The sequence below is a fragment of the Aythya fuligula genome, chromosome 3, assembly GCF_009819795.1.
Source record: "Aythya fuligula isolate bAytFul2 chromosome 3, bAytFul2.pri, whole genome shotgun sequence".
In the NCBI taxonomy this organism is placed as follows: Eukaryota; Metazoa; Chordata; class Aves; order Anseriformes; family Anatidae; genus Aythya; species Aythya fuligula.
In genome coordinates, this window is record NC_045561.1 from 92,602,548 (window position 1) to 92,629,740 (window position 27,193).

Consider the following 27,193-nt stretch of genomic DNA (forward strand, 5'->3'; position numbering starts at 1 on the left):
TTTCCTTATGCTGAATCTACCTATGTATGTTTCTCAATGCATATATTCAAAACCATAGCTTTTAGTTTAAAAAGGAAGAAACTATGATATATTGACATTTTTCTTCAGACAAAGCTCTCAGATGAAAATCTTTCTCCCTGAAACCTACTTTCAGACACAAACACTATTTGTTGTGCCTTTTTTATTCCACAATACAGCCTAAACAGTCTCCTGGTTTCATGACTAATAGTCATGAAAAGGCTTCTTAATAAATCTTTCATTAAAAACATTGTTAATGAATAGGAATGCATAAACATTAAAGTATCTTCACTTTTAACAAATCTATATGTTAGGTAGTGATTCCCTTAACAAGTAGTTTTCAAGCTTATGAACGCTCCAATATTCTTATATGCTGTATGTTAGTGCCTCAGACATCAAAATACTTGCTTTAAGTTACCATGTAATTTCTAGAAAAGCTTCAGACTTCCGGGGAAGCTTTGAAATTTTGAATTGCCTTTTGAATTGAGATTTCAGAACGACAGCTTCACGTGGTCTTCTAAAACCACACCATTTCACCACCACCACGAAACCACGAGATTCTTACGTTGCCAAAACCCACGGACTCCATTTCATTGCGTTTCCCTGTAACATCCAACAAAAGTTGCAGGCTGCCTCGTATCAACAAGACCTGATTGATTCTGAAACATCAACTATCCTGCTAATGCTGTAACAAAATGTCACAATGCAAATGCTATGCAGCAAGGGAACCTGGACGAGGAGAGCGGCGTTTGCATGCTGGCATACCGCTCCACCTAGACAGTTGACATTTTAGCACTGATCAATTTTCTTCGGAAAAAAAAGTTCAGGTTTAACCTTTCACAACAGGCTGCAAATCTCAAGTGTTGTACAAAATTAATAAGTAATTTTGCCGAGGCTTTTTCAGCTATTAGAAGTTATTTCAACAGCACTTCCACTGAAATATGCTCAATAAAAAGCAAAGCAAACAATTAATACCACATTTATCCCATTGGAAGCGGTAGCACAATCTGCATGGAAGGAGATAACATTTTTCAAAACTAACAAAAATGTTTTTGACATGAGAAAATGTTTTTGCAGGGGGCCAATCGGATTTAGTACGTAAAGCATTTATTTTCATATTGCACCACCAAACGCACGGAAGAAAGGAAATAAATAATATAGATTGGAGTTCCTGGGCTCTTAGCAGAAATGTAACAACTCGGTGACATTTTCAAAGGACGGGAAAAAGATTTTCCTCATGAATCTCCAGTGATTGATACAGGTATCAATACGAGGCTGAAGTTTGTTTGTTTTTTTTTAATTAAATGAATCTCCCAACACTTCTGTCTCGCCCCTTCACAGCAGCACAAACCAGCCCAAAGCAACTCAGAACGTAGAGTGGGCTTTGATGTTTTGAGGAAAGCAAAGCAAAGGCAACAGCTAACTCAAGATTTACTTTAAAAAGGGAAATTCAGCTCAAGATTTACTTTAAAAAAAGAAATTCAGGTCCTAGGCCTTAGCATTTTTTTATTTTACTCTGAAAGGGGGAGGGAGGAGAGAACACTGTTGCCACGAACAGTGCTGAAATGCTGTACCTAAGAATTGAAAAGCTCTATGTAAATAAAAAATACAGCCTAAAATTCATGTTTATATACTAATAAAATTAATGTCTATTTATTTAGGCAGTCAACTCAAGCTGCCAAAGGACAGGTGGCTCCATGGCAGAAGAAACAAACCAGCAGTCGTGAAGACCTTGATTGCCAGCATGTCCTAGATACTTCCCGAATACTTGAAGAACTTTGAAGAGACCGAACTCGACTAATTTCAGCTCAGCGGCTGCCGAATGCGTTCAGAATAATAATTAATGTTTTCCTGAGGCATTTGCGTCTGAAAGAAATTGATTTCTTTTTTTTCCATTTGCAAGTGTCTAGCTTTCATATTCACATTGTGGTATAAATAACATCTGGGTTGAAGATTAATATTTAGTCTTTAAAGCAGAGTTTTTTCAATAATTAAACCTTGTTTAATTGGTAAGTGAACTGTTGCTAGTTTTTGCATCATTACTTGTGGAAATACTCATTTCGCTTGCATGTCTGGGCACAAGTATGTAAATTAACTCATCTCATGTATTTTTTTGCATTCTAATGTAAAGCTAAAGTTGACAGATACCGAGATTCTCATTAGATATTTTTTCCCCTAAAACAGATTACAATATTGCAGGAAAAATGGAATTAATACAGTGTCTTTCAGGCTTTAATTATATGGAGATTGAGGTAGCCACTCAGAAAGCTACCTTGTCAGCAAATCCCAACCTTCTGGTAATGCTGCTTGCCAGAACTAGGACGATTCTTTGGGAATTTCAGCAACCGTTTCACCGCTGATTTGGCCTTTACCAGTAGCTTGCTCCACTTTTAATTCAGCCCTCAGTCTTTCTGCTATCTAGTTCCAGATATCTAGTGGTTTTAAAACTAAGTTGAGTGCACTAAAGCATTGGTCTTCACAGCAAGACTGGAAAATAACATCATTTGCTTTAGATCACCACCAGTTTGATACAAGCATTTCACTTGCCTTCAAATATTGCTTACTGCTCTTTGGCTGCATGCAGATTTTGTTTCTTTTTCTAGCAGTATTTCTGAGGAGAAGCTTCTGACTGTTTGCTGTCTTGATCCCAGTTCCACAGACAGAATATCCCAGCGCTCCCAGTACTGGGATCTGTTCTTCGGTTCATTGCTGCTGTAATTAACCTCCTTCAAGAGAACATTCGTGGCAGTGGGGAGGAGGGTGGTTTCTCTCACAAGGCAGTGATTTCCTCAAGGTCTTAACATTATCACTGTGAGCCTTCTTCCCATCATTCAAGAGAAGAAAATTAAGAAAAATAACATCCCTGCATAACCCAGTAAAAAAAAATAAAAAATTACTAACCAGTATCACAGAGGAAACAATTAGCCAGAAAGCACGAAAGACTCATTATTGCTTCATTAAGCACCCTCATTAAGTCACATCAGAAATCATGACAGGTTTTTCAACCAAAAACTGCATTAGTCTAGCACTAATTCTACACTCAGTAGCACTAAAACTGTTTTGAGAACAACCCTAAACCATGCCAACAAAGCTTCTCCAAAGGCAAAGACCAAGAGAAGAAACTAGCACCTATAGCCCCACCCAATCCACACCATTAAGATCTCATTTTCCATAGTCATTAGCACTACAACGTGGCTTCATCTACTGCTCTGCAAAGGAAGCCATCCCAAAAAAAAAAAAAAAAAAAAAAAAGAGTTGAAAAGGTATTACATATTTATCATTAATCTTGCCAAACTGTTACTAAAGCCCTATGTGGTTTGGAAGGCAGTGCAGGAAATAAATAGGTCAGGCACTGTATAAAAGTCACAGTTTTATTATCTTCAGAGATTTCATTTTCTTAATAGGATTTTACTACTAGGAACCAATTACTCCATCCTTGTGTCTTATTACTGCACTCAAAAAAAGTTTTCCTTACGTGTCAAAATATGGTCCCGGTTATTTCATGCCAGAGCTGGCCTGAATTCTCGGTGATTTGCTCTACGACACCGTGTGGACTTCTTGTAGCTACAGCCTGTAAGGAAAGCTGTGCCGTTTCGGAAACAGCCTCAGAACTGAAAGCTGCGTCCAGTATTTTCGATGACAAAAAGCACAGGAGATCAGCCAAGTTCTGCTGATCCTCTGATCTCAGCTGCCCACGTATCAAAGATGGTCAAACAGAATCCCAGCTGTTTAAGCCAAAAAACCCCTTTGTAATAAATTAGCCCAGTACCAGGTATTTCTGAACTGCTAGCAGCATCCCTGCTTTCCTTACGAGATCTCAGATTCTCGGAGCATCCCCAGAAGTCTGCATTTTTCACCGGTGACGCAGAGGAATTTTCACAGGTACCGATGTTCAGCAATTGCAGCAAGGCTGTTAAATGCTTACTCAGGAGTTATAAACAAAATAAAACCAGTTGTTAGAAACAAGAGAGCATCTTCCTCTTAGATTGGTTTCAGAGAAAAATAATTAACTAAAAATAATTAGTTTACAAAAACAAAAATACTTGTTTTTAGGGACCAGAATTATTTACCCAGTCTACACTGCCTGAGGCTGTGTTCCTATTCTGCCTTTAAATTACAGTGAAGACCCTAATATCTAAGGAAAAAGGATTCCACCACCAATCGTTTTCTGTTTAATGAGCTGGTCAAATCTTCATAAATTACTCTTTTTTTCCTTGAGAAAGTTACTCCACCACTTCAGATAAATGAAAGTAATCTTTTGTAATACAAACTTTTTCTTACAGTCTGCGCAATGCCAGCCTCTTACTTTCAAACCTCAAAAGAAGGCGGTTCTGAATTTCAGTGTTTCATCCTCTCCACACGTGGGTACTGCTTGGAAATAACTGCTGCACTGCTAAGATTTAGAAAACATCCATCTTCTAAAAGGAAAAAGGCATTCGGAACATTTTTGCTTAGTTGCGCATATTTTACAATATTGACTTTTTTTTTTGAGGTAGAATCAAATGTTGCCAACCCTTCAAAGAGTTTTAAGCCCCAGCTCCCCATATGTTCAAGTATCAGCTACTACACTCTTATCTATAGTAAATGCAGCTGAAAACATGACAGGCACTCCCATCTCATGCTCCTAAAAAAATACCATAAATCTGAGCCTACTTACCAGCATTTTTAACTATTTTACTTAATCTCAACTCTCAGTTGCCAGCAATGACATTTCCCAGCTATGAGTAAGACTTAGTGTATAAATATTTTCTCTCCAAATCAAAGAAGGACATTCACATTACAGGAAATCACTAACAAAACACGTATTTTTTTAAAAAAAATCCTTTTTAAAATGTTAATCATCCAAGTTTACAAATACTACATGTATTTTCCTTCTGAATAAAAACAGGCTGCCGTAAGAAACACTACCCCCAGGTTTCAAGTGCATGAAGCAGAAAACAGACTTCATAAAAACTAATTAACTGGTATTATGGAACACAACAGCATTTCCTGAGAACATAAGTAAGGTAGCAGGACCAGCACTGCATAGAACCACAGAATGGCCTGGGTTGGAAGGGACCTTAAAGACCACCTCGTTCCAACTTTTTATAAGCCCCCTTTAAATACTGAAAAGCTGCAATAAGGTTACCCCGGAGCCTTCTCTTCTCCAGGCTGAACAGCCCCGGCTCTCTCAGCCTTTCTTCACAGGAGAGGTGCTCCAGCCCTCTGATGATCTTTGTGGCCCTCCTCTGCACCCGCTCCAACAGCCCCATGTCCTTCTTGTGCTGGGGGCCCCAGACCAGGACGCAGCACTCCAGGTGGGGCCTCACAAGGGCAGAGCAGAGGGGCACAATCACCTCCCTCGCCCTGAGAACAAGATGTTCAAGTGCAGCCAAAGCCCAGGGAACTCTTCCCAGCCCACCAGAGCCAGGCTGCTGCCAGCACCTGACCCCAGACCAGGCAGCAGCAAGGCTGAAGAACACCACAGACCCCAGAGCAGGCACCACGCACAGACAGTGTGCATACAAACCATACAAACGGCCTGATCCATCGGCATGTGGTGGCTGACCTCCATGGCCTGCTGTAGCTGGCTGCGATCTTCCCAAAAGATGCTCCTCAAAGCCCTGGAAGCTGGCAGTGAAAATGCTCTGCCCTCTTTGCCACAAGCACACATTGCTAACAGTCAAGTTAAGTCAAGAAAAATCACGAAGTAAATGCCATGACAACTATTCTGCACGTTTTTCCCAGACAAATGAGGCTAGAGTGTTCTTGCTATTTACACTCACAGATGAGTGTTAGAATTAATAACTTCTGACCATTTTAGCCAATCCCACCAGATTTGAGAGAGAAAAGAACCCAAAAGAAACCAACTCCTGACAAGTTTCTTGGGAAAAATACTAGGTGAGAGACACCGGCATGTCTCAGAACCAAACACAAACTGTACAGAGTAGCAGACTCTGAAAGGAAAACGCATCCTATGTCAAACAGACGAGAATTTCAGAGCTGACAGTTCGGTTTTGTGCTGATACTTCAGAGTTTAACAATCCCAGGAAACAGCCTCCTGCCCAGATAGCACATAACTGCAAAGAACAGCAGACAGAAATAGAATAACTAACCAGGACCTGAGGTGCACCTCGCACTTTTCAAGGACGAACTTCAAGAACAGGACCCCAGCAAAGCATCAGAGGGCACTACAAACAACGTGTAGGACCCTGACCCTCACCAGCCTGTACTTTTTGCAACTATCAGCTATCTGGAAGAAAGCCTGAAATCTCATCTTTAGCGTATCTGCCTTACTGTAAGATGACTGATGAAATAATTAGACCCCAAAAGGATACAGGTGCATCGTGACTGCAGCACAAGGGCTGTAAAAAGACTATCCAGCCTGTAAACCAACAGTGCATAGAAAAGATATAAGGGACTGGAGCAAAAGAATGCACAGCTCAAAGTAGTGCCAAACCGGGTATTATTATTGCTGTGCTTTGCGACAGAAGCTACATTACAGAAACGTCCTCAAATAAAGGTGGCATTAAAAAAAGTTATGAGGTATTTCTGTTCCTATTCCCAAAACATTCCTTTTTGAACAGCACCAGCACCTTTTTAAAAGCAAGGTCAACATACAGTGAGCCAAAATCTGCGAGTATCTTTTGTATTCTTAGTCCAGCGCCCATCAAACCGCAGCTTATGATCCATTGGGAACAGCCCGTGAGAACTGGCCAAGTGTTCGATGGCACCAGACAGGAGTAGTTTGGTTCCTCCTGAATTGCAGCAGTTCGCTGCCCCTGAGGCACGGGCAGCTGAGCAATCACAAGGCCCCAAAGGATCTAAGCTGCTCACAACTCCTCGTAGCAAGCTCTCGTGACAGAAAATCCTTGGAGATCTTCAGAAGCCACCTGGACATGGTCTGGGCACCCTGCTCTGGGTGTCCCTGCTTGAGTAGGGGTTGGAGCAGATGCCTCCAGAGGTCCCTTCCCACCTCAGCTATTCTGCAACTCTGAAAATAACCTGGGTAGAGGATGGCTACCTGAAATAAACAAACTGATTTATAGATGGTTCAAAGTCATTTGTAAATACAGTATCCAAAATAATGTCTGCATACAATTAATTGGGAAGTGACTAGACCTGATGGGTCAGTCATTTCCTCTGTAGTTTATCATCACCGTAGTAACAAAGAATCACTTGTCAATGAAAGTTGGCTTACTATTTTTTTTAAATTATACATCTTTAAGATTTATCTAGCAGTAGTTTGGTTTTGTTTTTTAAGAGCAAAAAGCTGTAAATACATCAGCTGCCACAATGAGACATCATCAAGACTTGGTAACACCTTCCTTTTCAGAACAGCCATTATTAGAAAAGCAGACACCAAAAAGGCTCGGGTCAACTTCTCACTAAATTCTGTCAGATGTGTTTCTTTTTTTCTTTTTTTTTTTTTTTTTTCAATACCCAAATATTTTCTTATTTCCTGAAATACACTGATGACAAGTTCTACTAAACATACTTTCTATAGCGCTAAGTACATTCTTGCAGTTGGATTTGATGATCTTCATAGATCCCTTCCAACTTTTGTTTTCTGTTCCATCATCCCTATGAATGTAAAAATCTGGACTCCAAATCAGCGCTGTTCTTGGACTTTTATTTCTCTTTTTACTTTGCTCCAAGAGTTACTGAAAATCGTGTGAAAAGCCCTACTCTCCATCCTGCATAACAAAAGTAGCTTCTTTTCATGCGAACTTATGACCTCCTCAAGGCTAAGCCTGTACAGAATATGCAAGCAGGAGAAAAACCATCTGGGACAAGAGCAATAAGGTTACTGAGGTTGGGAAAATAAAATTGTTTTCAAATCTGTACAAGAGAGAATTGAAGAGATTAGGAGAAAACAGAAAATAGCTCTGACAAAATGCCAATCACAGTCCATATATGACACTGTTTAAGGAAGCAAGGATTAATGGGAAATTATTTGTCTAAAAGCTTATCTCTGCTCTTAGAGGGCAACTCGGTAAGTCAAAATGGAAGGGCACACACAACCAAACACTACTGTATTTATTATTATTATTATTATTATTATTATTATTATTATTATTATTATTATTATTATTTCAACCCTTCTGCACCTCATGCCTTTAATGGGTGACAGATGCAAGTAGCTGTATATTGCCTGAGCCTGCCTGGAAGCATCACTGAGAAGCTGAGACCTTGCCTAACATCTGCCCAGCTCTAATTTATCAGATGATTCGAGTACACGCTGGGAAAACGAGGAGAGCACAGATGACTACAATGGGGTATGCTTGGAAAAATAAACTCTGGACTACATTGCCTTGCTCTAATGGTCTAGGTGCTCACACAACAAAAACAAAGGAGTATGAATGAACTCTTCCAGCTTTACGTTCTTATAACACATCTGATAGCACCTCAGGTAACAACCAGCAAGTGGGCTTTAGCTATGGAGAAGGGCAGAGGTAACACCCCAACCAGGCCACTGACAACTTACACCAAGTGTCTAAATCATAAAACAACAAATTAAGTGAAAAGGAACAGCCCTGGAGGTGATAACCATCAGCTCCAACACCACAAATGGCTGAACCCATGGGGGAAGCAGTATGCATGGAAGCCAGGCCACCAGCCAAGACCTGGATGCCTTGAGCAGCTACAGGGCCCTGTTTGGAGCCCATGGTGCCAGTGACAGCTTGACTTGAGGAGAACCCACCTTGTTTGATACAAGTCTGTATTGTTCAAAGAATGTGAGAGAAGGTCACAAAACAGAAATCCTAAAGCAATGTGATGGGTTGACCTCATCTAATGTTCAACTCCCATGCAAGTGCTGGCTGCGGTGGGGCCATTGGAGCCAGCTGGAACCATCGGTGTCTGGCATGGGACGGCCCCAGCCCCTTCTGGCAGGAAAGCGGCTCCCCACTACCAAAACCTTGCCACCTACGCCCAGGGCAAACAGAAATCATTATTTGCCTGCTATAAGCTTCCCACATAGTAAATACAATTTAATATTTATGCAACTGAATGGTACAGTTCAGCATTTGCAACTACCTCAGTCCTAGGATACAATTCTCAATTAAGGTCCTTCCTCAATTAAGGGGAAAAGTGTTTTGCAAAGTGGGAAGAGATTGACTTACTTTGGGGTGCGGAGGTGATTTGTGCGTTTCTTCAACCTAGAAGCCAAAACATCAACGGAGACCCTCCCAGGGTCCCAGATCACCCTCCCATTTCTCTAATAACCATACAAGGGGACCCCGAGGCCTCTAATTCACATACATAAGAGACAGCTTACTGCAGCTGAACATTTCTCTGTACACATTAGTTTGAACAAATACCCTCTGCAGAAAACAGTGAAGAAAATAAAAGGCAGCATGCAGTATTAATAATTTAACATACTGCAATGTTTTTAACTATGTGTTCAAAAAGGCGTATTATCGTTATGCTATTTTGCAGGGGTTTGATTTTATCAACTCATCTTTTAGCACTAACTTCAATGAAATAAACTGTAGGTAAACACAAAGCACAAAAACTGTCCCATCAACTGTCCCCTGATCCAGCAGTGAGACATACCTGCAGCTTTAATAGCAAATTCAGTGGTTATACCGAGAGACATTTCATTTTCCTAAATTAGCATTTCCTTTTGATTGAAGTTTTAAATACTAAAACAAAAAAAACCTTAGCATACAAGTTGAAAACATCTCCAACTGATATTACAAGCATTGAAATGCCCTGTAAGGTGTATCAGGAATGGTGATTAACTCCTTCTGTAAGCAGAAACAGCATTTCACCAGGACTAGCTTGCAAGCTGGTCTCAGCTCGTGCGGTGCAGTTGTGTGGTTGGTTTAGAGCCACTCAGTATGCAGAGGACATTTCACTTCATCCCGCAGCTAAAGGAAATTTCTCTTTTGAATAACAATTAAGTAATCACACCTGACACTGCTCTTCAAGAACAAAGGCTTTCAGATTAATGGGTCTGTAGTCAGCAATGGTCATAAAAAAGCCTTTTCAAGTGCTTGAAGCATCTCCAGACACCACGGTTTTTGGAACCCACCTGGGTCCTTCTAATCTAATGCTGCTTAACTGAATCATAACAGGGCTGGCTGTATTTTCAGTTCAATGCAGAACACAAGTATAGGCAGCACACAGCTAATATCTGACTCAAGGGTCACAAACATGGTTTATAAATACAAGATACTAACTGAAAAAACAAAGGAAAGCCAACTTGTAACACTAAGATCTTCTGGTTATGATTTATAAAGTCAGATTCTGTTCCTGAGGAAGTACTGTTTCTCTCATTACTTCCATTACTCTGAGAAAGACCATGGCAAACTGCAGGAGGAAACTTCATTACTGGAGGAAAACTGCAGAACTGAACTATATAAGAAGTGCTTCTTACAGACAAATTATGCCAGCAAATGTGTCAAATATGTTTTCAAGTCTATTTCATTGCTTTATCTTGCCACAAGGGCAGACAACTGAAAAATCAGATAAAGATATATAAACCCAAACGGCTGAACACATTCCAAACGGATGGATTTTTGTTACTCAAGCTCCTACCAATTCCTGGCTTTACCAGCTAGAACATGGGCAGTAACAGGCTTCCAACCCACTCCCGATGTGTAAAACAACCTAAACTTACACTGCCTTTTGAATCCGGTGGGCCTGAGCTGAATTGAAGGCAAATCTGAGCTATGTTTGCACATGTTTCAGCTTACACGTAGCAAAGCCATTATATAAGGAATCGTGCTTGAAACACAGCTGCCTCATCCATGCTAGACAAGCACAGCCCTCACTAGGGATACCATTAGAGATAAATCTGAAGGACAAAGTTATGTTAGCATGGAACTCTATCTGCTGCTACTTCCCTTCACTATTCAAAGTCATCAGCCAGACCGTGACATAACACAGATGTGGCTCTACTACTTTCAGCTCCCTATGTAGCTACTTCTATTTTTTTTTAATTCTTAAAGCTTACAACAGAATTGGATTTGTTGCCAGGTGAGAAATACACAAGGACAGACCTGATGAACTATTCCAAACAGGATATGAATGTGTGGGAAATACGATTCTAACACTAGCACTTTATTTGTCAACTGCCTTGGTAAGCTGATTTGAAATCTTTTTCTTGGCCTAGCAAAAGAAAAAAGACCTGGTTTCACTAACCGATCAAGAGAAGGTGATAAAACATTTGGAGGAATAAATGCAGAACTTTGCAGCAATGGCTTGCAAAGCTGAGCACGAGAAGTCCACTAAAACACATAATCTGGCACGTCAGATGTCTACTGCTGAAGAAGCCACATGAAGCGACTGTATAAGGGAAGGTTAATAGAAGAGTCAAGAAAATTAAAAGAACTTGTGCAAAACTTACTAACGTTCATGTACGTGAAGGTATCAGAACAAGGAGCAGTGACTGTACAAGTATGCAGTCATACTGCATGTGGTTGCATACAGGTATGCACATCCATATTGAACACTGAAACACACAAACAGATCGGTTTTAATACTAAACTCTTTTTAAAAAGACTATCCCAAACTCTAATAAACCTCCCCAGTTGCCAGTACGACCCAGTATGACACAGTTGAAATTGAAGGCCTTTTGCAAACTCTGTTTGCAAGGCTCCTGCCCCTCATGGGTTGAAGACAGGGGACCTGTGGAGGTCAGGTCAGTGAAAAAACACAACAGCTCCAAACTGGGGTTATGAATGTTACATCCTCTCCTTAAGAAGTTTAAGGCACAGCTTAGTGATTCTAGTTAAAACCTGTAATATTTCTGCATGTTATGTTTCCTGCAGAAAAAGGCAATTTCATAACTGTGCTGACAAGAATAAAAAGATCTGGCACTGAGAGCAGAATCACCACGATGCCAGAGCATCAGCACTACTCTGGAGTTCTTCAGGCAGTATAAAATGTAGTAAATCTCTCAATATCCAACTGGTGAAGTGCTATCTGTAGGGACACAACATGCTACATTTGCAAGAGCATCACAACATACACACACAAACCCTTAACCAGTTACAGAAGATTGTCCAGATTACGAGTTAGTTTAAGTTTAGGTATGATGACTAGAACATCAAGACCAAGAACAAAGCTGTAAACACAGGATGTCCCTTGCAGCCTGACGTCCAGATGATGATGCATCAGCAATAACAACACTGCAACACAGAATATCTCAGGTTGTAGAAGCCTTGAAGGAACCCAGAAGGACACTGAAGGAAAATGTCCACATAATAACCTTAAAAAGTCCAACAGACAAGAAAATCAGAAGACCAGAGTTTTCAAAACAGATGAATTGCTAGTTAAGTAACACAGTTTCCTGTTTTATGGATAAAGAAATTAACGCTATTTGGAAAAAATCATTATCTGGTTTGAAAAAAAAAAAATCTGAGAGAAAGAATCACTGATTTCTTAAAGATGATACAACACTTCTCATATAAATGCTTAAAAAAGGAACAAGAAATGCCGATTTAGCAGGAGTGCAACAAGACTAGGAACAAAGTTAAGTAAGACACTAACAGAACAAACAAGAACGGGAATTGCCCACATAAAATGCTAAGCAACCTAGACAATTAATAAGAGAAAAACATAATTGCTCATTTATGGTCAGATTTTAGTTGATGTTAAACCTCATAAAAAGAAATCTCATGACTCCAGGATTAACCTCTGTCATCATAACATTAACTGGACAAAATCAGTGGTACCTAACTGACATGGAAAACTTCAAATGTACCAGGTAACATCTGATATAGCAGATTTAAAAATAGAATGGCTACACATTACAAAAACATAGAAGTCTGATAACTGTGAATGACATAGGCAAGCAGATTCATTATGATACAGTTAAAACATATTCAGATTTTAAAAAGCTTTTACTTATCCTTTTACTTATTAGCTCACACTGACAGATTCATAGAAATGAATCACAGAACAACAAATTACTGACATTTCATGGAATGTTTATTTGCATTTAGTGGATGCAAAAAAATAAAAATCAACCTCATTTGCACACATTCTGCATTACACCAAATACAACACATTTTTCTTCAGATTTAGGAACTTTGTCCAATGTCTTCCCTCCTCCCTGTGTGTAGCAATGCAGTTGCAACACAGAAAAGCTACATTTCAGGCACATGTTTTCGGTATAACCTTGTTCAGCACTCTCACGGTGCCCTCTGATGGCCAAGGCACAAGGTGCAGCTCTAACCTCTCGGGCCAGTTGTCTGGACACGTACATACAAAATAACCATCGTGGAAGGGGTGAAAACAGTAAGAAGAACGCGTTGGCAGTTTGATTGTGAGACTGGATGCAGCAGCAAGACAGAATCTTGCTACTGCAGTTTGAGTCAGTTTGTAAAACATGAAACCAATGAAGTTGTTCAAAACTCTGCACTCAGCAAGCAAAATATCTGATTAGACTGCAAGAGATAAGAACAGAGCTGCAGTGACCTCAAAAGAAAGCTGGTACGTAGCGTTAACTTTCAGGTCTTTGTCTGGGTTTGCATCCGCTTTTCTGAAAGGTTCCTTGAATGGAAGCCTAACGCAGAAAATGATGCTTTCACAGAGCTCACTTCAGAGAAATGAATAAAGACTGCAGACAAAACATTAATAAAAAAAAAAAAAAGTAAAGCTAACAGAAAATTTGACAGAATTACCTATAAGTAGCTTGCAGTTTCCACCCTTTGCGTTTTGGATCCTGCAAATTTAGAGAAGCTTTTAGTTTAGCCCAATCATGCAAAGAATTATAATTACTGTACCATTTCCAAGTAATACTCAAACTGCGTAACTAAAGGTGGTAGGCTGTGGACTACACTTCCCAAGAATTACTGTCACCTCTGAGCTGTTGAGTTGTTACCCAAAATCGCTGATGTAACCAGTGCTGATTCCAAGCACTGCAGCTTGGAAGGATTTCTCATCATTAATTGCCCCTCAAATTATTATTTCAAGCATCTCTGCTCTTCTGACAATAGCATAATGCTGGTAAAGCCTGCAATAAGAAAAAGATGTAGATGAACAGCAGTGCTACCCACTAGTTTTCCACTAGCAAGTGGATGACAAGAATTGTGCCTTACACCCAAGTCTAAATTTAAGCAACTGCCCATAAGCAGATAACCCACAATGTTTCCCTTTCTTCCTCCCAAAATAGCTTCAGATCAAACATTCAGATTGGTTTTTATTGTATTTTTATTGTCCACACATTGAAAGACTTAAGCAAAAAGAAACCCAAACCTTTGGGATTAACAAAGCTGGTAACAAAACAACCTTCACTTCATTTTGGCAGCATCAGTAGGAGAAAAAAAAATCATGTTTTTTTTTTTTCCTATGATTTAAGAAGCTTTAAACACTATATCCACATTTATTCCCTTTCTTTCACATGTACCTTTACAAACAAAGGCTGTGGTCCATAACAAACCGTGTCATTTTGCTTAACTCGTGACAGATTATAATAAAAAAACCCTTTGCATTCTGATATTTGTTCAAGACAAAAGAGCATTTAAATTAAACATCAATCCTTAGGGTAATGCTACTATTTAAATACAATGGATTTTTTTTTTTTTTTTTACATAAAAATTGATTTTTTTTTTTTTTTTACATAAATACAGAAAATTATAATAAAAAAGATATTTCACAAGCTACAATGTAAAATTGAAGCCGTACATCTGCATTCATCCATTTCCTTGATATTTCCCCATATTTTCTGCTATTCCATAACTCAAGATGCCGAGCAGCTAATTCAGTGTCCTTTCAAAATCTACAGAGCACATTTTTCACTTCTATCCGGAAACTTTCCTGTAACCCTGGATACAGAATAATCCTTCATTACCTTTCAAAATCCATTTTTACTATAGAACATGTATATTACAATATTTTATTTTTTTTTTTTTTTTTTTTTTTTTTTTTACCTCTTCCCTCAGAACAATGAGGCAGCACCAGAGGGATGACATGGATCCAATACAGGGAGATGGCACACCATGATCCCCACAACAGCCCGTACAGGCTGCCTGTAAGGCATCAGAGTGTGTTTTTCCACAGCATGCTCAATTTTTAAAACTATTCTTGGGGCAAAAACTCTGGTTAAGTGCTGTATATCAATAGGTCTGTGTTTGCTTTGTTTTGAAGCAGCAGCAGCAAGCTTTGCCTTTTTATTGTAAAATTTCTGTTTAATTATGCTGCCTTTGAAACACTCTACTTTCCTATTACCAACCAAAATTATTCTGACAAATATTCATTTACAAGAACCACAAAAAAAGGTCCATTTCCTCTCAAGCCTAACTATGCAGATTAGCAATTATTTGCAGAAGAAATCCATTAACAGATGAACCTCCCTGTGGGGAACTGCAGTAAAATGGAAAGCCACACAACGAGACCACCCAGTGCAGCAGCACTGACAGCGACCAGCACTTCTAAAAAAAAAAAAAAGTCATTTCACCTATATATAGAAGTTTAAAACAATACAAAACAAGTTTGAAAAGCTATTGTTTTTCTTAAAAGTTCAAAACACTAGAACCGTGCAATCAGTAAAATTAGTGTTTTCCTTAAAAAGTGTTTTTCTTCAAAAGTCCTACAGCAGAATTTCTTTTCAATAAATCTTGGTATAGCCATTTCTGAGATAAGACTCTTAATTTTTTTTTCTTTCACTTGCTGCTTAAAGGAGTGCTCCAACCTCTGGAAAGCCTACATACTTTGTTAATTAAAGTGTCATCTGATACAACAACCAGCTGCTCAATTTCGTATCTAACTTTGAGCTACTAACATTAGTTTCCCATTCTTCCTGCAGGTTAAAAAGGAAGGGTTTAGGCTGTAGTCCTTCCCCCACAGCCATACGATCTTTATCATTAGGAGTAATGGCAAAAAAAGACACGTTAACATCTCAAATACAATGTGTATTCACTGGTTAGGGATATCATAAAACATTACATACAGAAACAGCCCCTCTCCATAAAGTAAGGCGAAATATATGCCAAAAAAATATTTAATTGAAAGGTAGTTACTACAATTTTTAGACGTTTAGCATATTTCTCTTTGCCTGATCCATAGACTTAAATGCTTCAGAACACGCCCTCTTCTTGTCCTTCTGCATTCTACGTTTATTGCAGCCTTTTTTGCTTTTAACCCAAGAAAATTTGGCTTCACACAAACACGACTGCAACCAAAACTGCAGACACTACAGCTGAATTTAGGTCTCAAAATAATTTGCATATTAAATCTGGTAGCTTGTCGGACTCCAGCTCTTTCTTCAGTGCCCAGTCTGACACGCACTGCTGAACAAGTTGATTTCTACAGCTACAAGACTTGGTCATTTCGCTGTGACTATTTGCAACAGCCAGTCTTATAAGCATCTGTATTTGGTGGGATATTAAAAACAGTTTATAAATAAGGTGCAACTTTGGGGATACCTGTTTGGTAGGCTTATAAAAATGCATGATATGCTACCCAGAATGTAACATCTAACCGAGGAACATGAAAAACACGGGTTAGACAATAGAGGCGATGAATAATGAATGAATACAGGTGCATCTACTCTTTATGTTTTTCCCGTGATTATAGATTTTTTGAGGATTGCGTTGCAAAGCTTTCAGAAAGTTTTTTTTCCAGAGTAGCTTTTAGCAAATAAGCAAAACAGGAAAAGAATCGCTTTGAAAAGCAAACATAAGGTGAGCACTTCAAAACATAATGAAGAAAAACAGAAGCACAAAACAAATTCTCGTGAACTACTGAGATTAGCAGAACAGAATGGATGATGAGCTGAAGCAGGAGGAAGAACTCCAGCTTTAAGAAACAGGCAAGTGATGAGACGAGTTGGTAGAGCAACTAGACAAAGAAGCAAGCAAGAATAAGAGCATTACGTACATTCTCTTGAAATGGGAAAGAATAAGTAAGCTAGCATAAGTACTTGGAAGGTTTAAGCCATAAACAATTTGAAAGTTTAGGACAAAAGTAGCACACACTTCAGAAATGTCATAAAAAGTAACTGTCAGGACTTGACCATGTTTGTTTAAATGTTTCAGTGAGGTAGCAATATTGCTTCTCAACAATCACCAATTTAAGAATCCATTCTTTAAGCCCAGTGAGTAACTGTTCTCTTCTAAAAGCAGCCTATCAACTACATCACCTGAAAGAATTGGTTTAGACAGAGAGTATCAAAGATTGATGCTCCTTTATAGGATTCTGCAGAGTTGTATGCAAAGATTTGATATATTCATTCCGAGAGAGTTTTATGATTAATTGCGCATGGTAATGGTAGCTAAATTGTGCCTCTTGAATCATATACAAAACTGGTAAGTGGTTGAAATTTGGATCTCAATCATGGGATTTCTCATCTCTATTGACGTATGGGCTCATGGGCAATTCAAAGCTCAACTAGAGTGGAAGGGATTCAGTTAGCATTGTTGAGACATACAAATTGTTTTCCAGTGGAAACAACTGCATATGCAAATCAGTCTCAGCCCACAGTGAAACACCAGGATGCTGAGGAAAACACGAGGTACATCTTCACTGGCAGTTTAGATAGCTCTCCTGGTCACTGGAGTCCTGTTCCATTTGTGGTCCAAAGCAAACATCAGCTAGATCACTTGCCAGCTCCCTTCTGAAAAGTTAAGCAGTTTTCTCCAAGAAAAAGGCAGTTCACAAGGTAACTTGTCATTAATTCTGCTGTAAACCAACTCCAGACAAACACCACTTCTGCTATCACTTAGATATTCTATGGGTCTCAGGCAGCCATAAGAAAAAAAAAAAGTCAGGAGAAAACTTCAATTTCTAACACAGAATCATACTAAAAACAGACACTTGGGTCTACTTATTGACCTCATATGCCTCTACAGTTCATTCTTACTGACTATAATGCATCACTCTAAAATTACTGTTTCAGCATGTTAATAAATTGTTAGATAATTGTTGTCCTGTGACATTAAATAAACATTATATTAACTGAGGTATTTCCTGGTTATCACCTCTATTACACAAAATAGACATAAATTGTATTTGCTGCTTGTATATTCTATTCCAAAAATATTTTTTCTGAAATTTAAGGAGTAACTAAAAGTTAAGCAAACCTTCCACGCATTTCAATTCATGTACACCTTGATTTGCTGTTTTACTACCACAAAATACTTCAGTTCATTTGAGGATGGGATTAGTTCCATCTGAATCAAACCAAACAAGATCCATGCAAAGAGACCACAGCAATGGTTTAGACAACAAAGGCACATTTAGTATTTACCAAAAATCTTATACTTTGTAGTAAACCCAAGTAGCAGATAGGAGAATTAGGAAGCCAAAACACTGAATGAAGTCAATTTCATTTAGCCTCCTGATGTTTTTAATAGTTACTTTAGGCTAGAAACCAATACGTTACTAAAAGAAACACATCCTTCAATTAGTAGAAGGGATAAAATGGCATATAATGATTTCAGAGAAAGAGTCAACAATGGAACGATTAAGGGGACGCAGTAAAATGTCCGTCCACAAGGAAAAGTGCAATATTTTCACTACCTTGCAGGTATCTATTCTGCATACAGGAACGAGGTCTCTGACATAGAATCACACAAGCAAAGTTGCTTCCCTTGATTGTCTTTCTCTCAGCCCAAACACCACTATTTTCTTTAGTAGAACTGTTCCTTAGACAACCTTACAATAAAATATTAAGAAACGAAGACCAGCTTCTTCTCTGCAAAACTCTCACAGCAAAACTTTCACGTGGGAGATTCAGAGGACAAAGTCACTGTAATCACATTTTACACTATGGTGCCAAAGTTATTACCTTACTAACCTTGTATGTGCATATTATAAAAATCATCCATTTATGTTACGGTGAATTACTTTAAGTTAACACTGGGAACACAATACCTGAAATGAATTTCAAGTGACAAGACCATCATTAATCATACCTTTTCAGCATTAATGCCACTACATAAAGCCTTCTGCTTCACTGCTTGAAAACGTACATGTTTTAGGATGAAAATGTTTTGCAGGTGGTGTTATGGTGGTGTAAAGAACCTCCTAAGTCCCAGATTAGCGGGTTCTTTGAACACACTGCGTACATCAACCAAAATTGTGTATTTGACTGATGTTTAATTATAAAGGACAAATCACCAGAATTATTAGTAAAACTAAAAGCAACTTACTTGATCAATATTTCTAACAATTCTGAAGATCACATCCTAAGCGGCGAAATGAATAAACAACAAAAAAAAATAGATAAAAATTGGAAAAAGCCAGCGATGCCTTCCTTTTGCACTAAGCCCTCACAAATTGATTTGTAGACATTTGATCAGATTAACAAGGTCACACTGCAAGGTAAAAAGCGTGCTCTTATCGAGTTAGGAGGAAAACATGCTATCAAGATTATACATATCACAACAGGAATCTTGAATTCTCACAGTTTATTTTTAGTCAATAGTTTAATTTGCATAAAGTTAGATCCTATGTGATGTTCTCATGAAGTATTTTCACAAAAGCAACTTATTGCAGTAGACTTATAATACAAAGACCACCCAAGCTATATCTTCAACTGATAGGCTCGAGATGGGAAAAAGGGCCTGGGTTTAAACACGGGTATGGCATTCCACTGAAAAACTGCTATCAGGCAATGAGTGTAAAGCTCGGTTATTGCTACCAAAGATAATTACAAGTCTTTGTGAAGTAAACTCTTCAAACCCACAATGAAATCATTCATGTTAAACAGGAATATTTACATTTTCAAGCATTTGCTTATAGCTTAACAATGTAACATTTAACAAGCACTAAAACTTAAAGACTAAACATTCTCAGAGCTGTAACACTCGTTATGATAAAAATTACATTATGATTCACTCTAGTTCAGGCAAACATCTGCCATGAGCACAAGCATCCCAGTCAACATCAGGTTTTACAGTATCTATTATCCCCATCTCTGGAATTTATCAAAGAACTGCTTCAGCAGAGGAGTCAACAACACCGGGAAGCTGAACTAACACTGCTGTGTGTGCTGGAACCAGAGTGCCAAGCTTCCTTTTCTCTAGTAGCCAACTTCAGCAGGCCTACAAGGCCAGGGACTGAAACCTTTGGTTGTGGTGAGCTGTCCTCAGCTACAGGCCAGCTGCCCACCCAGCCACTCCTCACTCCCCCTCCTCACCAGGACAGGGGAGACAGCAGGATGAGAGGGCACTGCTGTACCGTGAGGGTGAAACAGCCCTGGAACAGGTTGCCCAGAGAGGCTGTGGGGTCTCTTTCTCTGGAGATATTCAAAGCCTGCCTGGATGCCATCCTGCTCAACATGCTCTAGGGGATCCTGCTCGGCAGGGGGGTCGGACTGGGTGATCTTCAGAGGTCCCAGCCAACCTCAGCTGCTCTGTGATTCTGTGAAAATGCTCGTGGGTCAGGGTAAAGACAGGGAAATCGCAATACAGGCCAAACAGACTTGACTTGGGGAAAATTACTTTAATTTACTGCTAATGAAAAATGACTCACATAGAAAAACAAAGACAGGCCTTAAACCTTTCCTCCCCTCTCTTTCGAGATGGACTTCACTCCTTCAGGCCAGACTCCTGCCCCAGGCAGAGCAGGGGCGGCTATGGTCAGTACAGACCAGCTCCTCTCCGCTGCTCCCACCCTGTCACATTTTAATCTTGCTCTGGCATGGGCTTTCTCCCACTGGCCACAGTTTCTTCAGGAATAATATTTTTAAAAAGTAATCATTACAGCATGGGCTCCACCAGCTGTAGTTCCTTCAGGGAATATCCCCCTGCTCCAGAGTGCGGTCCTCCATAGATGCCATGAACATCTGCTGCAGTGTCACAAAACTCATCCTCTGACCTTGGCATTCCCTCCCTCGTGCCTTTTGGTTCCCTTTTACCCTTCCTTAAATACATTCCCCAGAGGCACCACCATTTTGGCTGCCATGCCCTGCAGTGGGGCTGTTGGAGCCGGCTGGAACCAGCTGGGGCAGCACGGGGCAGCCCCGGCCTCTCCTCACAGAGGCCGCCCTGCAGCACCCTGACACGCACACCCAACTCACAGCTTTAGTCAAGACTACCCCTGTTCTTTTCAAAGAAAAGAGCATTTTACATGCTCAATCTAACACCATAATCTATATAAAGGATCCTGTTCAATCACACAGGAAGACAGGCTATACCTGACACTAAGTGGTACTATTAAAAAGGTAGTTCAAAAAACCTAAATGCACCTTTAAAGATGATGTCAGTCCTGGGGATGAGACATGACAAGGACAAGGGAGCTCATATTGAATACCGCAACGCTTTCATCAGGTGGGAGACACGTCCATCCGTACAGCCATTTTGGTTAATCACACGAGAGTGCAATTGTGGAGGCAAACTTGTCCAACATCAACTCCAGTAGAAACAAGCCAGACAACTGCTAAAGCAGTATGAAGTCAAATTCCAAGTTGCTTGATTCAAGAAATCAGAAGTTAAAGCTGCTATCCTCAAAAAAGATCCAGCACTGCTAATAATTTCAGAGCCTAAGTTCTCTGCGTCACCGTAACTGAAATTAAAATCAAAACACAGCACAGTATTACTGCAGAAACATTTGTGTGTCAGCGTAAACCCAGTGAAGTCTTCATGAATAAAACATAACGCAATTTGAATTAATAAAAGTTTGCTTGAAGTTATAAAACAAATGTAGAGCTAATATTACAACTTAGAGGAACAACAGAAAATATTTAGGCTTTCTACTGTTTAATCATCATTAATGGGACAAAGGCAATCATTTACCAACGGATGGGTCAGAAAAAACAGAAAGATGGGCCTTGCAGTATTGATTTTGCACATATAATGAGCTTCAGTTGCATTTGGAACCATCAAAAAGGCTTGAATAGTATGAACTCCCCCTATTAACGAGCCTCAAAGAACGGAGGCATACTCAAGATGTTAAACTTATTTTGAACAGGATGAAACAACACGACTGCTTCGTGGAGGTGACTAGTAAGCAACTGAAGCATAACTCCAAACAAAATGAATTTGTGTGAACATAAAACCTTTTTAAAAGTACATATTGTGAGTTATTTACTATTCTCTCAGACATCAGTACCAACAATTTATTCCTTCTGTTCACCCAGATGCTATTCCCCTTCCTTCAGAAGCCTGGCCAGAACCACTCCGTAACACACAGGTGGGCAGTGGCCTCAGCGGGCACCACAGTAAGGCTAGGCCACCACTCCAACCATTCAGTGCTTTGGTGAGCTGAGAATAGTAGTGTTCATACTACAAGGCCTTAGGGTATAACAGCTTCAGAGCATCTTAGAGAAGGCAGGGCAGGCCTTCATCATCAAATAATTGCTGTATATATCTCCTTCCAAAAATGTATGCGTGTAACTCCTTGAGGGTAACACCAGAGAACCTCCTGGTTCCAAAACATACAGAGTACATATAATCAGTGACACCATTCAAACGACCAAAAATTAAGAAATCATGCTTCTTTAGCATTTAAAAACTGAATGGCTAATGAGAACCATAAGCACAGAAAGATTCCTCAGAACTACATACCTGAAAGAAAGACCATCTTTCCACTACCTGTGTTGAGGGCATTTTCTCCCTTAGAAGCTTGTAACAGACAGTCCAAAAGCCTAGGAGGCGAACTACCACATAGAAGATAGAATATTTAGCCTACTTTTTTAATGTTACGCAGTGACGGCAAATCCCGTCTTTAGAAACAGCATCTGAGTCTAATTTGGATTATCACATCATTAAGGTCTTTAATTATCAAATTCTAATCAAAGAAGGATTGTCTATAAGAAAGTTCTGAGAACAAAGCATAAATAACCAGATGATGCAAAAAACACTAAAAGAGACTCCCAAAAGCATACATACATATCCTCACTGTAGTACTATTGTCAAATCCATTCATTAGCAGACAGATTAAATGACTAATCAGTGATGCTGTTTAGTGATGCTTCTTAGCTAAGTCTAGCCTTTATGCACAACTTCTGTACAAAGTCATGAAGAGCTCCACACAATCACAGAGCCTGAATTCAGCATGTTTCTTGATTTTCTTTGCAGCATCAGACATACAAACACCCATGTGCTACAAAAGCATTGCTAAGCAATGCTAAACCAGCTATATAGGAAGAACTTAAGCCCAGCCCAAATAATACTTCAACAACTACTTTTCACAAATGCTACTAAAAGTGTGTGACTGTTATAATTTCAATAGAAATGCATCTCTTCACTTCAGGTAATGCTGAGCAAGAAAGGTGCTTTGCTACAGGTTATCCTCTTAATTCCTTTGTTGTGGAACAGCAACTACTATCGCTTTTTATGTAAAAAGACCCTTTATGCACAATCTTTTCTTTAACAGTATATTCTTACATTTTCACCGAAATGTTTGTGTGTTTTTTTTTTTAAACCATAGCATTGCACAAAGCATATGATATTGCAGAAAACAACTTCCAATCACAAGTTAGAGAGAAATGTATGCTTACATGAAAATAGTGTAGCTCCAAAATCTGAAACAGAAATACTTAGAATTTTATGTGGGTGTAATTGATCTGTTATGGTTTTGTTCCATTGAAAACTACACTAATTATCCAGCCACCAAATGTAATACTCCAGTTGTATATTCAGTTGTTTGATATGACAGAATAACGTTAGATTGACACCTGTAGAACATGTTGGATATTTGGCCTTCATTTCCAAAAGACTAAATTTAATAGTATCACCAACATCCCTCACCAGTGCACTGTACAGGTTAAAATTTGCTGGAACAGCTTATTCAATGTGCTTTCACAAACTCAATTAGCAATCAGAAGCCCATGACTTCAGTTTTGAAATAGGACAGGAATCACTAATCTATTATTTCTTATTCTGAAAATATGGGGAATGATAATAAAAAAAAAATTACATCATAAAACAAAAAAAAATAATGCAAGCCTGAAATAACGCAGTAACTTTAAACATACCAGTTCTATAGAAGATAATGATAAATACCCATGAGAATGTTAATATTTCTAAACTATGATTATGGGGGATAAGAAAGAAGTAGTTCTTTATTATAAAGCAGCTATTGGCTCTAATGAGTTAATCTGGATTAAATGAATTCCATATAAAGTAGCCTGGAAAATCAAAGGCTCATGGGGCATCAATCAAATCAAATCAAAAAAAAAAAAAGTTGCAAAATCTTGTGGAAAACATTGATACAAAGAAAACAGTTGTTACTGGGGTAATATTTTCAGTGAAGTATCACATTACTCGTATGTAGGAAATAATTTTAAAATCCTCTACTTGAAAATTCTTTACAATTAACATTGTAGGTATGATAAATTCCATTTAAAGTTAAGAAACTCAGCTTATTCTCTCAGTTCATTACTGAAGGGCTTTTTTGTTTTGTTTTGATCTGTAGGCACTTTTGATAGAGTTTGATAAAAACAAATTGATATGTTTTAAATCCAAATGGCTACTGTTCAAGATTGTCATTAAACAATGCAACAAAATTTGTAAAATCAGACTTACAGCCAGTGCTTTAGATAACTTTTGTCTGTAGTTATTCAAAACAATAGCATCAATGTCCTTCAGAGGCACAAATGCAAAGCCATCTTTAATAAACACTCTTCTGGCTCTGAATAGATCAACAGCATCTGAAAGTCCAACCTGAGAAAGTGAAGAAAAACAAAAACTGTAGAACAGCAAAAACAGTGCAGTAACAATTAGTACAACCCTAGGATTCAATATGGACCAGTAGAGCTTTAGGTCATTCTGTGTCTTTTAACAAAGCTCTAGGCAAAACACAAAGATTTCTGAAAGCAAATGTTGATTTCTGATGGAAAAATATTATTTGCTTACAGAAAGTCATACAACTAGGCAATACAAGCTACCTTAGAATTTGTATCTACAACGACCAGCCTGAGATGAAGTTCAGCAAAGGCAAATACAAGTTCCTGCATCTGGGATGGGGAAAACCCCAGTGTCAGTACAGGCTGGGTGTAGACGTGTAGATGTGGTGCTTATGGACATGATTTAGTGGTTGACTTGGCGGTGCTAGGTTAACGATTGGACTTGACGATCCTAGAAGTCTTTTCCAACCTAAACAATTCTGTGATCATGTAACTTTCCATCACTTCTTTCTTCTCTTCTTCATCACTTCCACAAAGTATTTCCCACTAATACCAGACTAAACCTAGTTTCAGTAATGGATATTTGAGAATGTCTCAGTCGTGACAGTCTGTCAGCCAGTTAAGTCAAGTGATGTGTCTGGGACATGTTAAAACAGAAGACCTTCTTTGTCAAGAAACACAGGGGATGACAGAAGATGTTAATGGTAGTCTGAAGCTCCCTTCATTCTCCCTCTACCCTCATACTGACGTGAAAAAGAACTCTCATTAGTCTCAGTTAATTTAGATATTTTGATTTACTGTTCATAATAGTACTGTATAACTTTAAAATTAGTAACTCCAAGTTTTAAAGAGAACGTAAGTTTGTTGCACTTATTTATATCTACTTACCTTATAGAACATTTGTTCTTTTACTTTAGTCATAGTGAAGCCAGGGGTTGATGCAGACAGTTCATTTGCCAATTCATTTTTCAGGTCTTCACTAATCTAAAATAAAAAGCTTCTTTTAAAACCACTGAAATACTTCAAATACACCTTTTTTTTTTTTTTTTTTAAATGAACTAAAAGATGACTTGATCTGTAAATATATCATTTTTTTAGTTGGCAAGAGAAAATGAACAATTACATATTCAAAAAGTGATCTCTAATAATTAGGCATAAACCAGCAAAGCATTAGTGGTCAATAGTGTGAAATAACATTCTTTCTAAAGTAGTAATGCAGACTTCAAAGTATAATACTTCACAAAAATAATACTTTATACATTAACACAAGTATAAAAAAGCATGCTTTTCAAAAATGGGCCTCTCCAAAATCAGCCTCTGTGGTGATCCATGCTTATATCTAGATTTACTGCATTCACTAAAACATAGCATGGTAACTGAATGACAATTGGAAAGACAAAGTTGTTTTACAATCCTAAACAATTATCTTAGATTTTTTTAAGTACCAGTATCAGCTCATTTTTAAAATCAGAGTTTTAAAAGATCACAGACATATGGATTTTTTCTTCGAGAATGAGAACAATGGGACATTTATTGTTCACCATGTGTTAGTGCTTTCACAGTTTTAGAGAATTACACAGCAATACTCTAATTTAACATCTTGAAGTACTTAGAAAAAATTTCTAACTTGAAACAAAAATCATGAAAAATACATTTCCTAACAGCAATATATTGAATTCAAATATGCAAATACATACACATACAAATACATATTATGCTCTTCAACTACTTAATAACATAGGTTTTGAATAGCACCAAATACGGGAGAAAAGCCACTTAAATTAGAACAGTTTAATGATTCCATCTATGCATAATGTGGTCAGCAAAATAGAAGAATGTAACTTGGAAGGCAGAGGAAATACAGAGTAGCATTATATTTCTGCATATGAAAGTCTAATAGTCAGGAAAAAAAGAGCCCGTAAGTAAATCACTTTTCTTTAACAAAGTAGCTGTACCAAAACAATTGATAGAGTTTGTAGAAATGATAAAGGAAAACAGTCTACACCAACACTCTCATTAATGATCTGATTTTTGTTAGTTTTTGAGAAGAACAATTCCAGCTTTTAAAGCACAACACTCTGAAAATCTACACAAACATCACTGAGTGCTACCAAAACATTTCTACTACTTTTAAACAATGTATTTCTTGGGTAAATGTAATTATCTTGTGTCAGCCTAAGTCACTGTATCGGCCTGCAAGCTTTCACCCATTATAGACCAAAGTTCCAGAATAGTGATTTCCATTTTTCAAACCTAACAGTTCTGTGATTTCTAAATATATGGTACACTTGAAGATAGAAATAGCTTGAGAGCCCAGTCTACCATGTCCATGTCATTCCAACCCCATAGTAAAACAGTCCTTGAAAAAAAGCAGGACAATATATCGCTTCTTCTAGGGTAGTCTCATGGGAGGGGAGGGGCAGCCAAGCCAAGAAAGTTTTGTTTGGCTGGTTGGTTTGGGTTTTTTGGGTGTTTTTTTTTTGTAGTGGTGGTTTGGTTTTGTTTGTTTGTTTAAATAGAAAGCCATTAAAACACGGTGCACTGACTTTTATAGACAGGACTGCTAACTGGGGGAAGACTGAAAACAGGGAAAGGCAAGGACTGCTTTCTTTTGCTTTTTGAAACAATCAATTAGTTGATTTTAATCCACAAAGCCATCTTACTCCATAT

General features: G+C 38.5%; 1 protein-coding gene across 1 annotated transcript in view; it reads right to left on the reverse strand.

Annotated features, from left to right (window-relative positions):
- PRIM2 (DNA primase subunit 2) overlaps positions 1-27,193 on the reverse strand; it is a 106,188-nt gene that overhangs the window by 58,879 nt on the left and 20,116 nt on the right. Inside the window, exons 5-6 of the mRNA XM_032185805.1 lie at positions 25,412-25,507; positions 24,423-24,560 (exon numbers count right to left, since the gene is read on the reverse strand). Coding sequence (XP_032041696.1) covers positions 24,423-24,560; positions 25,412-25,507 — 234 coding nt within the window. The remainder of the gene's footprint in view (positions 1-24,422; positions 24,561-25,411; positions 25,508-27,193) is intronic.